This window comes from Phaseolus vulgaris, chromosome 3, assembly GCF_000499845.2.
Source record: "Phaseolus vulgaris cultivar G19833 chromosome 3, P. vulgaris v2.0, whole genome shotgun sequence".
NCBI lineage: Eukaryota > Viridiplantae > Streptophyta > Magnoliopsida > Fabales > Fabaceae > Phaseolus > Phaseolus vulgaris.
In genome coordinates this window covers 45,070,564-45,087,121 of record NC_023757.2, presented here as the reverse complement: position 1 = coordinate 45,087,121, position 16,558 = coordinate 45,070,564, and the positions used below count along the sequence as shown (strand labels likewise).

The window sequence follows — 16,558 nt, the reverse complement described above, 5'->3', positions numbered from 1 at the left end:
AATACTAAAAATTTGCCACAACATTATTGGTTGTAATAGCAGAGGCTATGCTTGCATAGTATTTAGGTCCATTTAACATTTTTGTGTCATTAATTAAATTCAGTTACTAGCTAGTAGTTTTCGTTGTCTTTAAAAATAATTTTCAGATATATATGTTTGACTCTATCACATGAAAACAATATACGAAATATTACTTTTAAAATTTCATTTTCAATTGACAGTAACAGACGAAAGCAACATTAAGAGTGCCTTTAATCCAAATAAATTTTCTTTTATCAATATAATTTTGACAAAAATAATCTAAACATAAATCACATTATAGTAAATTCATTTATCGTAATATATTTTTCATTCAAAATATTCATAAACTTTAAACTAATATGTATATAGTTTTCTGAATACTCGTGTTCTCATTTAATAATTAATAGTTCTTTAAATACAATTGTAAAGGAGATATCCATAAGAAAAATTACAAAAATATATAAAAAAAGTGTTGTCATAATGTTATTTTGTTTCCTTGTCTACTTGGTTGATGTTAAGGTTGACTTGACAAATTTATTAGAAGTTATAATTATTACAATTAATAATGATATTCAAACATATTTTAAATTTACAAATAATTAATGGAGTAGTTCAATTCATTATATTTCAAAAAGTTATATTATAGCATTGGAAGTAAACTTATAAATATTTGGAGTGAATAAAAATGTGAAAATAACATAGGAAATACATATGTTCAAATAATTAATGGAGTAATTTAAACTATTCTATTTCAAAATGCTATATTATAGCAATGGAAGTAAACTTATAAATGTTTGGAGTGGGTGAAAAAATGTGAAAATCATATATGAAATAAATACTTGAGAAGAAAATAGTTTGAAAATGACTAAGTTTGAAATGTTTAAAATATGCTTAATTCAAGGTAAAAGTTAAAAAATATATAATGAGTAAAGACAGAACATTATAAAATACTTAAAAAACATAAGATTCAAAAAAAATATATCTAACAAAACTATGTTTGAAAGTTTAAAAAATTAATAAAATAGAGATTAACTTTTAAACCGAAAATAAAAGTAAATAATAAATATTATTATTGAAAGCGTCATGATACATAAAAAATATAATTACAAAATGTGCAATACAGGAAAATAAGAACTATTTTAAAGAAAACATAAAACATGGAAAAGACAATTATTTCAACCAAAATGCATATATAAACATTACTAAAGATAATGGAGAATTACGAAGATAACATGTAACCAAAGAAAGATTTAAGTCAAAATATAGGAATCTAATGAAAAACTTCAATAAATACAATACACCAATTTGTAAAAAGAAATGTGGCTTTGAACGTCTACAAAAGTTTATCTACACCTAATATTTTATATAAAATTGTATATTGTTGCCTATTTTCGACTTTTATCTTCCTCTTATTTATAACTCTCTTTTGTTTATAACTATTTCTCTTTCTATGCCTTGTTTTTCTTTTTATAACATCTTTTTTCTATAACTCTATTTATTTATAGAATTTTTATATTATTTGTAGCATTTTCATGTTATTTATATTACAAAATCTTATTGCATATAATTAAGATTTATGATATAATATTGACTTATAATAAAAGCATCATATTTAAATCATGATGTAATTTAAATTTTAAAAGTTGAATTCATATTGTAATTTGTTTATCATATTAATTTTTTTAATACTTTTGACCAATTAAAAATATAAATTTACTATTAATGAAATAAAAAACTCAAAATATTTTAACTTAATGTAGTGCTAATTTTTTTTTAAAAAATTATTGATAAAATTCTTTTCAACAACGGTAAGATCTAGAAAATAACCTTCGAGTATAAATGATATATATTTTAAATGACACCTGAATATTTTATTATTAAAATGAAAAGAACATATAAATAGAAAACCACTTATTCAGGTCTCATTTTAAATTAATCACCATCTCTCTAGAGTTTTCTTTTTCCTCTTCTCTTCCTTTTCTCTAAGATTCTGACCTCCTCATTCATCAGTTTGACGGTCGAAGCTCGTCATTAGACTCCTGACAGAGAAAACTACAAGACTGCTTGATTAGAATCTCTGATAGAGTAAGTTCATTTTTGCTCTTTTCTTTTAGTCAAATTTGGTCTCAATCTAGGTTTTTGCATGTGACTCTTTTAGCTTTAGAAGTAGTCTCTGTTAGCTTAAAGTCCTAGTGATATAGTTAGATTTTTTTATCACGACTTTGTGGTTCAGGTTAAGTTACCCTTGAACTTTTGGTAGAGTTGGAGCTCTTAGGGAAGCTAGTTTTAAATTTCCAATAAAATCCTATATTAGAAGATCTAGATGTGGGGGTGACGTGGTCACGAGTCTTGTTTTTTAGTGGATTGGAATTTGATTCAGATTGAAATGTGAAATTGTAGATGTTGTAGAATGTATATGAGTTTGGAAGTGTGTGTGTGTGTGTGTCAATTTAATGAAAAATGAGGTGCTCGTGAGTCAATTTTCGCCCAAGCGAGAAGAAATCTCATTCAGGCGATACCTAAAATGAAATTCTAGGTATTTTTGGGTTCAATCTCGCTCAAGCAAGGGAATTTTCACTTATGTGAGACCCATTCTCACTTAACAAAGATAGATGATTTTCGCTCAAGTTAGACTGTAAAAAAAAAAACTTAAAGCTAAAATTTTTATCTTTGGTTTTAAAAGGTTGGTTTTTTTTTTCTATTTTATAGTTTTTACTTATAACTTATGTAAAATTTGATTTTATGTATATTTAATTGAAAAATCCTTTAATTAAATATTTATGTGATTTTTGGATAAATTTTTGTGTTTTTTTGAAATTCTAAGCTTTGGTATGATCTAATTTTGTGATTTTGGATATTGTGAGATGTGAAATATGAATCTTAATCAAGACATAGTATTTTCAGGAAAGAAAATACTGTGTTAAGATTGTTTAGGATGTGCTTTGATTAAGAGTTCGTCTAGAATGAGAAGTGCACATCTTTGAGTCTAAGTCAATGCATAAGTTTTTCGGAAGTAAAGTTAAGTGTCTAAATATGTTGGTCAATAGAAATCTGACATGAGAAATGTGAATGAATATTTATGATAGATGATGAACATATATTTATTCACACTCACTAGCCTTATTCATAGATTATTGGACTATAATAATAAAAAAATCCATTGTTTTAATTAATATTCTTATAATTGGGTTTATTTGGGCCTTAACTATTATTATTGTTAATTTTGTCTTTTTAGAGTAAATTATCCAGAGGAAGCATCTACCTTTGTGAATGGGCCAAATATGCAAAAGTCCAAGTTGCTTCTTGAACCAAAAAAAGGAAACAAATTCTGAGGAGGAGAAGAAAGAGAAAATAAAATCTACAATATCTCAAAAACAGAATTGGAAGCAAATCTTCTGCAAAATACAAGAATTATGAAAAGATAGAAACTTGGAAACGGTTAACAAAATATAAACCACAATATTCTCTCAAGATCCTTGGAGCAGAAAAGCCTATAAAAGGACACAAGCATCAAGGAGAAAAGAGAGAGCTTCATAGGGTTTTCTTAGTTTATTTTCTTCTTAGTAATTCTTTTGTTTCGCCTCCGCATGGAAGGCTAAACCTTTTTGGTTGATTCTTTTGTAATTCCCCATTGAGTTCTGAGGTTTTGTTCAATAAAAGTTTCGATTTTTAATTCTCTATAACAGTTGTTTTTATTGTCTAATCTTCTGGAAAACTGGTTTTTGTGAGAGGTTGTACTTGAACGCATGATTGAGAGTCTTCCTTATCTTAAACTTTGGTTTCTTAGTTAGTTCGCATTGTTCTAATTAATTTCTTGGGCACATGATTCAAGGGAGAGGAGGTAAGCATTCCCATGGAGTATACGCATGGAACAAAGTGGGTATGGATTAAACCAGTAGACGCATGCTTTACTGGTGAGTTTCAGTTGAATCAGATCGGCGCATGTTCAATCTGGTTTAGCTCTGTTGGAGGATTGAGAAAAGATTAATCTTTAGACAACCTGTGAAGAATTCAATGGTGGAAGAACTTGGGATCAACAACTTTTTATTTGCTATTTTAATTTATTTTATATTTTTTGCACAACTATCTCAAACCCCCTTTTCATCTTTATTGTTATTGCTAACTTTTATTGCTTGCAGATAGATTTTAAACCCTGATCAACTGATTTTACTATTGGATTCGTTGGGAGACGACTTGGGGACATTTGTCCACAATTATACTATCATCTCTCTAGTGTTAGACAAGTCTACGCTAGAATCATATTAATTTGACAGCAAAACGACAGCTATCAATAGACACTTGATGGTTTGAGAAATTGTGTGAAACTTGATGAATTATGTTTGTTAAATTAAAATTGAAATTGGAATTATATAAAATTATTTTATAGTTAGCTTACCCTATTGTTTGTTGTGTTGCGTTTTGTTTTCTTTATATGTGATGATCGTGTTTTTATACGGTAATAAATCTCCTCAGTGAGTAGTTAGAGGATGAGATGACTTTAATTTGAATGTTTTGCTTTTAATCCGTATGAAGAGAGATATTTTTTTTAGATATAATCATGAGATAGTTGTATATATTCATATGTTAATTAAATATATTTTTATTTTATTTTATTTTATTTTATTAAATATGAGTAAAAATAGGAATGTTACCATTTGGTTAATAATTGCTACTGTTAAAACTTTTTAAGGCGAAATCATAAAAAAAATTCTATAATAATGAAACATAGAGTGAAATTTATATAAAATATTAATAGTATCTCTAACTCATATCTTTATTGTAATTAATTTATGGATTTTTTTTCCAACTTTCTCATAATCGATGCGGAACTTAGATTTAACTTGAATTCCTAAAATGATATATGTTCCTACTAGGGAGATGGGACCTAGAGAACTATTAAAGTCTTCTCCTCCTTCCTTCGGTCGGTCAGGTTGCTGGGTGATGAATTGGGGTTCTTCTCGTCCTCATGTTACTCCTTCAGCCCTCGGTCTCGGGTGAACACCAGATGGTGGGGTACCTGCAAAGACACTCCGACGGTCAGTAAAGCGGTTGTCAGTACTCTGGTAGGTAGGTGAACAATAATAAATGACGTACCTTTCTCCTTGGGATGTGTGCTATTTATATTATTCTAATTGACTTATTTTATTGGGCCCGATTAGCGAAGTGGATCTCACTTAGGGTTGTATTACCTAATTCTTAATAACATATTAGTTTCACTGACCTTGGTTTGAGCGTTAACGGTAATATGGATCGGTCGGCCGTGGTGATTCTACTCGTCTCGACCAAGCTTACCTGGTTTCGACTAAGTCTCTTAGGTGTCGGCCGACTCGATCAGGACTCTCAGGATTCGACCAGATTCCCCTGATCTTGATCGAGTAAACCAAATTTTGGACAATCAAAAGACTCTTGGTCAGAGAGTTCACGTGTCAACCTTGCTCGTACCGATACAATATACATGCAACGGGTGAAAGAAAAAGGTGAGTTGATGCACTGAAAATAAAATGAGTAATTTGTTTCACCTGAGATGGATCTTCCACCCTATTGAGTCGCATCGAAGATTGATTTATTTACATGAAGAGAGCAGATGAGTATTTTTTGTAATATTAGATCTATACATGCATGCGTCAAATCATGGGCAATTCCTTAGTGTGGTTGAATAATAGATGCATCATTTTGGTTGTGTCAGAAATGGAAAGTGGGATGTCTTGAGATGATGAGCTTGAAGTTTGTGGACGGATGCGAATATATATGGTTGCTTATCTTCAATTTTTGTATCAGATATATCTCCTCGACATGCAACTGTTCCCAATGCAAAGACACACTCACATGATCAATTATATGTCTGCCTAACTCCTCTCTATTCTGCAACACAGCCCAACTCGACCAATTTGGTAGCTCATTTTTCCAAACCTTATATATCATCATTAGGAATTGTGAAGTGGTTGGTCGGTGGGCTGTATCATTTAAGTAGATACATAATTTTTTTAATTCTTTTGATTTGTATTAGTTCGATCTGTCTAATCTATTAATATAATAATAGTGGTTATAGATGGTCTAATTCTGTTTGTTCGTCTTTTTTATATGAATTTTATGTTTTTAGAATTAAAATTAGTGGTGATCAATGTTTTGTAAAATTTTTCTTCATTTCTATATTTTCTTCTTACACCTTCATATTAATTGTGAAAGTCAGTTTAAACTTTTTAAAAAATTTAAAGAACTTTAAATAGAGTATAATCTCACATTTTTAAACAACATCCGTTGCACCCGTACCCACAAACCTTTCTTCCAGCTGCATACCTCCTTTCTAGTCGCATATATGTCATTCTTTTTCAGTTGCATCGTTTGAGAGAGCAATCACATCATTTGAGTGTGTGTGAGAGGGTTGACTAGAAGATTCGTTGTATTTGACATTCCTTGGTGCAAAAATAATTTTAGTTTGGCTTTGTACTCTATTTTTGCACATTGTTGGGTTTCTTTCTTCTAGGTTTCGTGGCTTCTAAAGAAATGAAAAAAATAAACAAACAAAAAAAACTCACCACTAAAACATCACAAAACTTAAAAATGAAAAAAAAAAAAATACACTCTCCACTATGCTCACAAAGGTATAGTTAGAATTAAAAAAAAGTATAGAGGTACAAGAGGAGATATGGAGGTGCAAGGATAATTTTTCTAAATATTTATATAAAACTTTATTTACATTAATTTCTTTATCCATAATTTGATTCATTGAAGTATTATTGATATTTATTTTGTTAAGCACTAAATTTTTTATTAGAATATTAAAATTTGATTTAATTTTCTTAATCTTTCTTGTATTTTTATTGATTTATTAAAAAGTGATATCAACAACTACAACTAAATAAATAATCCTAAAAAAAATTTAAAAAAGAACAACTGATTTTTTTTTTAAATTAGTAGACCAAACCTGCTAACTCTAATCCATCATATAAAAGGTTATTAATTTCAGATCTTCTTATAACTATGAAGGGCCAACCCAACCCGACAGAAGAGTCTCCAACACAAACACCTGTATATCACTCATGCGTTAATACCCTAATTTTTTAATGGATTATGTACCTACTTTTAGGGTGCATATTTGGTAGTGAATACACTTATATAAAATATTAAAAATCCATAAAAAATCTAATCTTTATCACAATAAGAAATTATATATTTTTAAAATATTTAAAATTAATAATTAATAAATAAATTTATATAAAAGATCAAAATACTATCTTTAATTTAAAATTTTATTATAATAGATTGTTAATCTTAATTACTTTTTACCAATATAAAATTTTCAACTCACCTTAAATTCATAAGAGAATATATAATATTATAATTTAAATTCATTGTAAAACACAATATGCAAGTTAAAATAATTTTTTCTTATATAGTGTTATGAAAATTTTATAAATTGAGTTAAATTAGATGAAAAATTGTGATTTAAACTTATTTATATAATTCTTTATCCGATATATATAAATTTTGGAATTAAATCATTTTTATAAAATAATAGTTATATTTTTAAAATAAATAATATTATTTCATTAAAAATATTTGTATATATATTTATTATAACTTATAAATCATAGTATCTAAAATTAAAATTAATTATATTAATATAATTTAAATTTAAAATATATATTTTTTATTTAGAATTAGACTGATCAATATTAATTTATTGAGTGGCTTTTTAAATTAGACTAGTTCAACCCATTCATTTAACATATCTGAAAAAATTTATTCCATTATTTTAAAATAATTTGAATTCCGCATAATAATTTTACAATATATAAATATAAAAAATATTTTATAATATCTATACCTATATATAAAGGGGATTCCCTTTTTTCCTATTTTATCCTTATATTAATATTTAATTTTAGGGATTCCCCTCTTAACTGCTCTTAATTTTTTTTCCTATTTTATCCTTATATTAATATTTAATTTTATTATTGTATTATGGTCATTGTGTCATTTCTTATTCCCCTCTTAACTGTTCTTAATTTTTTTTTCCCATTTTATCCTTATATTAATATTTAATTTTATTATTGTATTATGGTTATTGTGTCCTTTTTTATTTTTTCTACAATATTTGGTATACGTAGTGGGCAATTTTGAATTGAAAGAGAGGTGAAAAAGTAGTTATGAATTGAAAGAGAGGTGGATGAACGGTTATTGTGTCATTTCTTATTCCCCTCTTAACGGTTCTTAATTTTTTTTTCCATTTTATCCTTATATTAATATTTAATTTTATTATTGTATTATGGTCATTGTGTCCTTTCTTATTTTTTCTACAATATTGGTATACGTAGTGGGCAATTTTGAATTGAAAGAGATGTGGAAAAGCAGTTATGAATTGAAAGAGATGTGGAGGAACAATTATGAATGGAAAGAGAGGTGAATGAACGGTTATGAATTGAAAGAGAGGGGGAGGAGTGGTTATGAATTGAAAGAGATAATTTATTTTGAAAATTAATTGCATAATGAGAGAGTGTCTGTTGTATGAGAGAGAAATAAATATTAGAAAATGTGAGTAGTGGCCAAACGTGAACAATTTGATTATTACTGAGCGGTTACCACTTTCTTCAATAGTTTTCAGTCACCATTTACATCCACTTTCCACATACTTATAAGGAGTAGTTTTCACCCGTTGCATCCAAAGAAAAAAAAATGCTCATAAATTTTGACACATTTTGAACCATCTTCCTTCACGCTTCATGTTCTTCTCCTACTCTCACCCATCTTAGTCCCTCTTCAATCACGTACAACAACAACCACCATTGTTTGCTCCTTTTCGCATTTCCCAAAGTGTTTGAAGCAGAGACGTGTCTCATTGTTATAGGATTTGAACATTTCTGTTTCTATTGCTTTCTTAATTTTTTTTATATTTTTGTATGAATCATAAGCCCAGCTTTGCGGGCAAAGTTTTTATGTCTACTTGTGCTTTGATCTATTAGATATTACATAAGTTGGAAGTTTGGTAATTTGTATTTAGTTTATTATTTTATTTTTTTCAACTTCTTTGCCATGGAAGATGTGGATTCAATTGATATGGTGATAGATTCTACAACTTCCAACATACAACCATTTGCATTATATTTTGACATTGTTTGCTGGTCCATTTTTTTTAAACCTTAATTTTAATCTTGATAACCTTACAAAGTTCAAGATTACACCCCATATTAAATCAAAATTTAATATTCAAAAACAATAAAATGAAAATATAAAAAAATTAACATAAAATCTTAATAAAAATATTATTAATGGTGCATTTAGATAATTTACATATCTTCTCATATAATTTAATATTTATTAAAATTATATGAATATATAAATAGTAAAAATGAAAAATGCGGATACACCAGCACTCACGTGCAAGTGCATGTGTTCCCGTAGTATAAATAATGTGAATTCTATTTTATAAATTGAGTAGTATTTTATAGTATGATTATTAAAACTATTTAGATTATATTTTATGGAGAGTTTGGTGGTACGAGTTTATTAACTTTATTGTTTTGGTATTTTTTTTATTTATTTAGGGAAAGTAATTTGTTGCGAAATATACAATAAGTACCGTGACTCTTTAATCAATTGAGTAAACTTCTAAATAAAAATATTATTATTCTGAAATAATTATTCGCATACTGTGTTATTTAACATTTCACATTTTCTCACAATTGTTGTTGAGACAGTCTCCTAAACTAGTATTGACTTGGCCACAACACAATTAAACTGCAGAATAGTAAGTATTTTGAATAATTTCAAAATTGACTACCAACAATCCTAAAAGCAATGATTGCGATTTTAAGTGGAAAATTTTAAATTCCAAGTTGAATAGAAAAAAACAAGATAGACAAAATATATATAAAAAATATAATCACAAACTCATTATACTTTTAAAAATTGAATCTCTCCAATAATTTTTCCTTACAAGATTAACTTGTTGCTACATGAAACATGGTTTTAGTCCATTCTCGAAATAACCAATAACCATCACCAAAGATAAATAATATTAGTTAATTTTTTTATCATCAGTAAAATATAACTTAGATTTAATAGTAATTAGAGAGTTGTTACTAAATTAATTAATTTAGTAAATCATTCATAAATTCTTCATATAAGGGAAGTTCTACAATCCCCACTTAACTAAATAATTTTTTTGCTGAATATTTCAATACCCAGGGACATTTTAGCATAATTGTCTTGTATCTGACTACAATTTGTTTTTGGTGTATAATAAGTTGTTTACAAAATTTAGCAACTTATTTTATGTCTATTTTCTCATTTTTGCTTCTCGAATTTTTATTTAACTCGAGCAGCTACATTGTTTTGGTTTTTTCTCATGCCTTCATCTGAATTGAAATAGTATAAAATTTCGTTAGGAAACTTCAAATTTAGAAATTCATAATTAGAAGTAAATTCTGGAAGTGCAAAAAGAGAGAAAAAAAAGTTTTGCCTTTTCTTTATCTCCATCTCCCTTTGTGATTTAGGGAAATAAGTATAAGAGTAATGATATATTGATACTTGATCCTGCCGGTTGACCAAGCGCAAGAACGATGCCTCGTCACGATCTTTCCTCACCAGCTTTGATACCACGTGCGCTTCAAGTCCACGCTACATATTGTCTCTCTGAGAACTTGAAAACACAGTATAGCGCCTCTGCGGCCGGTGGTACTCTGACGCTCAAGTCAGCAACAGGAACACCCAAAAACTGAGAGAAAATTAGGTGTTGTAGAACCGTGCTCAAGTGTTCTCAACAAAAAAAATGAGTCGTAATGAACATACCTCCCAAATTCTGTTAAGTTTACCTTTTATACCTGGGTATTTTCTCTCTCCAGACAATTACACTTTGGACGCGTGGCTCGCATCCAACTCTACACGCGTCATCATCTGGGCTGGGGTAACTTAAGCGTCATTTCTATGTAGCATCCAACTCTACACGTGTCATCATCTGGGCTGGGGTAACTTAAGCGTAATTTCTATGTAGCATCCAACTCTACACGTGTCATCATCTGGGCTGGGGTAACTTAAGCGTAATTTCTATGTAGCATCCAACTCTACACGTGTCATCATCTGGGCTGGGGTAACTTAAGCGTCATTTCTATGTAGCATCCAACTCTACACGTGTCATTATCTGGGCCGGGGTAACTTAAGCGTCATTTCTATGTAGCATCCCGTTACGCGGCCAAGTCTCCTATTCAAGGTGTAACCTAGCACGTAACACGCTCTGGAACGCCACCCGACAAAGCGAGTATCGGATGCAACAAAGTACATCATCTTTGTGATATCGCTTGTCGCAGGTGCCACTGATAACTGTCGTTTTGCTGTCAAATTAATATGATTCTAGCGTAGACTTGTCTAACACTAGAGAGATGATAGTATAATTGTGGAAAAATGTCCCCAAGTCGTCTCCCAACGAATCCAATAGTAAAATCAGTTGATCAGGGTTTAAAATCTATTTGCAAACAATAAAAGTTAGCAATAACAATAAAGATAAAAAGGGGGTTTGAGATAGTTGTGCAGAAAATATAAAAGAGATTAAAATAGCAAATAAAAAGCGGTTGATCCCAAGTTCTTCCACCATTGAATTCTTCACAGGTTGTCTAAAGATTAATCTTTTCTCAATCCTCCAACAGAGCTAAACCAGATTGAACATGCGCCGATCTGATTCAACTGAAACTCACCAGTAAAGCATGCGTCTACTAGTTTAATCAATGCCCACTTTGTTCCATGCGTATACTCCATGGGAATGCTTACCTCCTCTCCCTTGAATCATGCGCCCAAGAAATTAATTAGAACAATGCGAACTAACTAAGAAACCAAAGTTTAAGATAAGGAAGACTCTCAATCATGCGTTCAAGTACAACCTCTCACAAAAACTAGTTTTCCAGAAGATTAGACAATAGAAACAACTGCTATAGAGAATTAAAAATCGAAACTTTTATTGAACAAAACCTCAGAACTCAATGGGGAATTACAAAAGAATCAACCAAAAAGGTTTAGCCTTCCATGCGGAGGTAAAACAAAAGAATTAATAAGAAGAAAATAAACTAAGAAAACCCTATGCAGCTCTCTCTTTTCTCCTTGATGCTTGTGTCCTTTTATAGGCTTTTCTGCTCCAAGGATCTTGGGAAAATATTGCAGTTTAGATTTTGTAAACAGTTTTACTTTCCATAATTCTTTTTATTTTGCAGAAGATTTGCTTCCAATTCTGTTTCTGGAATCTTGTAGCTTTTATTTTCTCTTTCTTCTCCTCAAAATATTTTTTCTGTTTTGGTTCAAGAAGCAACTTAGACTTTTGCATATTTGGCCCATTCACAAAGGTAGATGCTTCCTCTGGATAATTTACTCTAAAAAGACAAAATTAACAATAATAATAGTTAAGGCCCAAATAAACCCAATTATAAGAATATTAATTAAAACAATGGATTTATTTATTATTATAGTCCAATAATCTATGAATAAGGCTAGTGAGTGTGAATAAATATATGCTCATCAGCCACCTTCCTCGCTGCCACGCCATGCATGTTCTAGCTAAGGAAACCTCGCCATCGACGAATGTCCACTCTGGGAATCCCGTCATCGATGAGCAAGCTGTTTCCTCCAACTCACTTAACCTCCATGCTTCATGCTGATGTAACAATCATCTTTACTGAACTTACACGCCTGAACTTACTCGCCTGAACCTCCAACAGCTTCAACTAAGTTTACTGGGAAATCCGGCGATGTGCCTCTTGTGGCGATTCCTGACCACCTGATCTTCCATTATCTAATACGACGATGATACGAAAACCTGGCGACAACCGACTATGTACACTGAAGAACGCCACTTCCACAAACGGCGACTATGTTAACTTCTTGACCACTCATCTCTCTCTCGTCCACGTGTCCCGCCAAGCACGCCCCACGTAGTCACTTACTGTTCACGTCATCACACCCGATGACCTGATCGGTACACAAGCCCCCCAATCTTAAGCTGTGACTTGTCCAACGAAAAGACTAAGAAGTTGAATTTTCGGCGATCTACGTGGCTTTGCGCGCTAGCGCCCATACTATTTACTGATTTGACATTTCGCCAACCCCCTCCGATCAAATGACACGTGGACTTATCAACGACTATTATTCACTGCCGTTTGCGCTTCTTGCAACGTTCAAAACTCTTAAAACCTTCGCGCCACTTCACTGTTTCGTTACCTTCTTCATTCATAACGTTCGAAATATCTTTGCGAATTCTTCATCTCCTTCAATCATCATCTTGCTCAACACACTTTTGATCATCAAAAGGAAACTTTTTTATCTCTCCCACTGACATTTGCTTCATTTTAATCGGTTTACATCATCCATTAACTGTCTGGAGCATACGTTGTGGGCTGTTTTGTTCTTTGCTTCGCTTTTTCCTGCGTTTAGGTTTTCTAGCTTTCTCTCTACGAGCCCCCCTTGTTCGTTCTGTCTTCTTCTTTTCAGTCGAGTCATTCTGTTTATGAACTCTCATCTCTTCCCTTTTTCATCTTCTTTGCAGTTCTTCTGATGGCTCGCACCAAAATCACTCCAAACCCTCCTTCATCTTCTCAAAACCCTCCGTCGAAAACTCGTAAGGTCATCCCTTCCTCTTCTCGCAATCCACCAAGGGATCCCAGTATCCCTTCGAGCCAGGCCGAGAGACCCGCATCCTCTCGACCCAACCAACCGCAACCAACCCCACCTCAAACCAGCGTAGCTGTGAGACCCCCTCCTGATTACAAACAGCTGTACCCTTGGGCCACTTCAGCTTTGCTGGGTGAGACCTCTTCCATCAACATCGACATTGACGTCCTTCGCCTCAAGAAAGGTGATAAAGCTCATCTTCCTTTAGCAAGGAGCATGACGACAAGGTGACCGTTCGTCCTTGTCCCCCTGGGGAGCCCATCTGCACCGACGACCAGGGGAAGAATGGCGAACCCTTATGCTTCGTCTATGCTACCATGTTCAAGAAGGTCAAGCTCCGCTTCCCCTTCCCTCGCTTCGAAAGGGAACTCTTGACCGAGCTCGACATAGTTCCCGCCCAGCTACATCCCAACAGTTGGGCGTTCGTCAGGGCGTACCAGATCATTTGCGCGCACCTGGGACACCCAGCCTCCGTGGACGTGTTCCTCTTCTTGTTCGAGGCCAAGAACCCAGGTGATTGTCTATGGGTCAGCCTCAACGGGATTGTTGGGAGGTCAATCCTCTCCATCTTCTAGCAATCCTACAAGGACTGGAAAGACAAATTTGTGTGTGTTTGCCGCAACGACCAAGACCCCACTCTCCTCGACGGATTTCCCTTGTACTGGGTGAACAAGGGAAAGAAGGAGCCCAAGGACAACTTCAGGAGGGCTAGAAGTCCAGAAAAAATGGGAGAGCTTGACAAGGATCTATGCAACTTCTGGAAAGGAGTTGCCTCCTCCAACATAACCCTGGCCACCTCCTCCATCATCACCTACGAATTCCACGAAAGTCAACTGAACTTTCATATAGGTTTGTCTTCCTCTCATCTCCAAGTTTCCCTTTCCCTGAATTCGCATCACTCTATCTTTTATTAATGTTGCTTGTGTTATTCTGATTTGCGCGTAGTCTTGATTGGTTAGCTCACGCATTAGTTCACACTGCTTATTTTCCTTTGCATCATCAACTGCTTGAATTGGACTGTTTTGTGATCATTGATTTCTTTATGCAGATACAATGTTGGGAAAGGAGCGTATGGCGAGACTGCGCTCAATAGCCAAGCTTCATAATCTGGCGACGGGCTCCCAAACCATTCCCAACTCTGCCGCAGAGGTTGCTGCTGCCCAAGGCAGATCTCCACAGGTTGGCCCATCCCCTCCTACCGCTCTTCCTGCATCTAAGCGAAAGAAGCTGCCACTGAAAAGGGCAAAGAGGAAGACCCCCAGAGTGGTGTCAGATGAGGAAGAAGATGAAAGCACTGAAGACGGGCTAATCTGCAAGAGAAAGAGGGTGACTGTAGCTGAGTCACCAGCAGCTGAAGGCACCAACCCCAACTATGCCGAGAACCCCCCAGCGCCTCCACACCCTTCGAGTCTGTTGAGGATGCTCTCCCTTCAAATGCCTCAGCTGTTGGAGCTACACAAGAACAACTTGCAGATACGCAAGCTTCCCCTCAACCTACAGCAGAGTTACCTGCCTCACCACCACACCACGAGGCCCCCCTCGCCATCCAATCTTGTGAGGGTGGTGGCAAGAATCAAGTTACAACGCCTCCTCCAACTCCAGCTCTTCCAGCCCCTCTCGAAGAAGCTTTGAAGGCTTACGCCGTTCACCTCAGCATCATAACAGCTGAGAGTGTGGAGAAGCGCCTTTCCAAAATGGTTGGTGAGGCTCTAAAAGACTCCCTGAGCAAATATGAACTTGACAACCGCATCCAACGGGAAGAGGCCAGCACTGCGAGGGCCCAGGTCCACAAACTTAAATGTGACATGATGATGAAAGGACTTGAGTTATCACGGAATGCCCTTAAAGACGAGTTGCGATGTGAGCGCAACAATAACGTTGACCTGCGCCAAAAGCTTAATGCCAAACTTACAGAGACTATTGAACTGGAAAGCGAGCTCGTGCCTCAGAGGGTGAAAATAACTGAGTTGGAGGGGGCTCTTGAGGCGAACAAGGCTCAAGTGGCTAAGCTTGAGGCTAAGTCAACTGAGGTCGAGGCAAAAAGAGATCGAAAAGCTGAAGAGCTGAGCAAGTCTTCAGCAGAGCTTGCCCAGATGCACGAGGAGAACAGTGGGCCGAAGAAGAAGATTGAGGAACTCGATCTCAGCGCCGCGCATGTTCCACTTCAGGTTTTGGTGCTGCTTTGGAGCAGATTGCCGGCGAATATCCTGACCTCAACCTCTCCAAATTCTCCGTTTACAATGAAGTGGTGGATGGCAAGATCGTGCCTTCAGCTTAACTGTTTTCATCTGCCACTTCAATCTTATCATCTTGAAAACTTTTGCATTTAACTTTTGATTTATCTGTAATAGCTTTCATTCCGTTTAAACTGCTTTGATATATATATATATATACATGTGGCTTTATCTTTATCTGTTGTGCGATCATCTGATGTAACTGGCTAATTTTGCTTAACCCAATTAACTTAGCACAAACTGATGCTTAATTCTCCGGAAATCGACTTAACCTGAACAAACTGTTAGTTTATAGCAACAACATTTAACGCAAAATCACTTACTGGGCAGTAGGCGTAGGTCAATCTTAGTGCTTGAAATGTCACTTGCCTGATCTGCCGAGTAACATGTGTATTTCTATGTTATCGCCTAAAACTTTGTTGATCTGGTTCTCGCCGTGTAATCTTCTTATTATCTCAATCTCAAAGCCATAGGCTTTCGGCGATGCCATTTTCCTTTTAACTGAAAAGCGTTCTCTGCGGAGCTACCTTATGACTTCATCTTTGCTCAACTGGAAGGAGAGCTGCCTTTCAGATCTCCCTCTACCTCCCAGAGCTTTCAACCTTTACTTTCCTTCACTCATCTGGGAAGGAGAGGTACCCTTTACGGATCTC

At 33.7% G+C, this 16,558-nt stretch overlaps 1 protein-coding gene across 1 annotated transcript; it reads left to right on the top strand.

Moving 5' to 3' along the window:
• Window positions 1-13,554: 13,554 nt before the first annotated feature.
• On the top strand, window positions 13,555-16,115 carry LOC137805666 (MICOS complex subunit MIC60-like). Its single transcript, XM_068605606.1, has 4 exons — window positions 13,555-13,855; window positions 14,720-15,028; window positions 15,115-15,839; window positions 16,023-16,115. Exons 1-4 carry the CDS (start codon window positions 13,555-13,557, stop codon window positions 16,113-16,115), a joined length of 1,428 nt encoding a protein of 475 aa, XP_068461707.1.
• The last annotated feature ends 443 nt before the right edge of the window (window positions 16,116-16,558 follow it).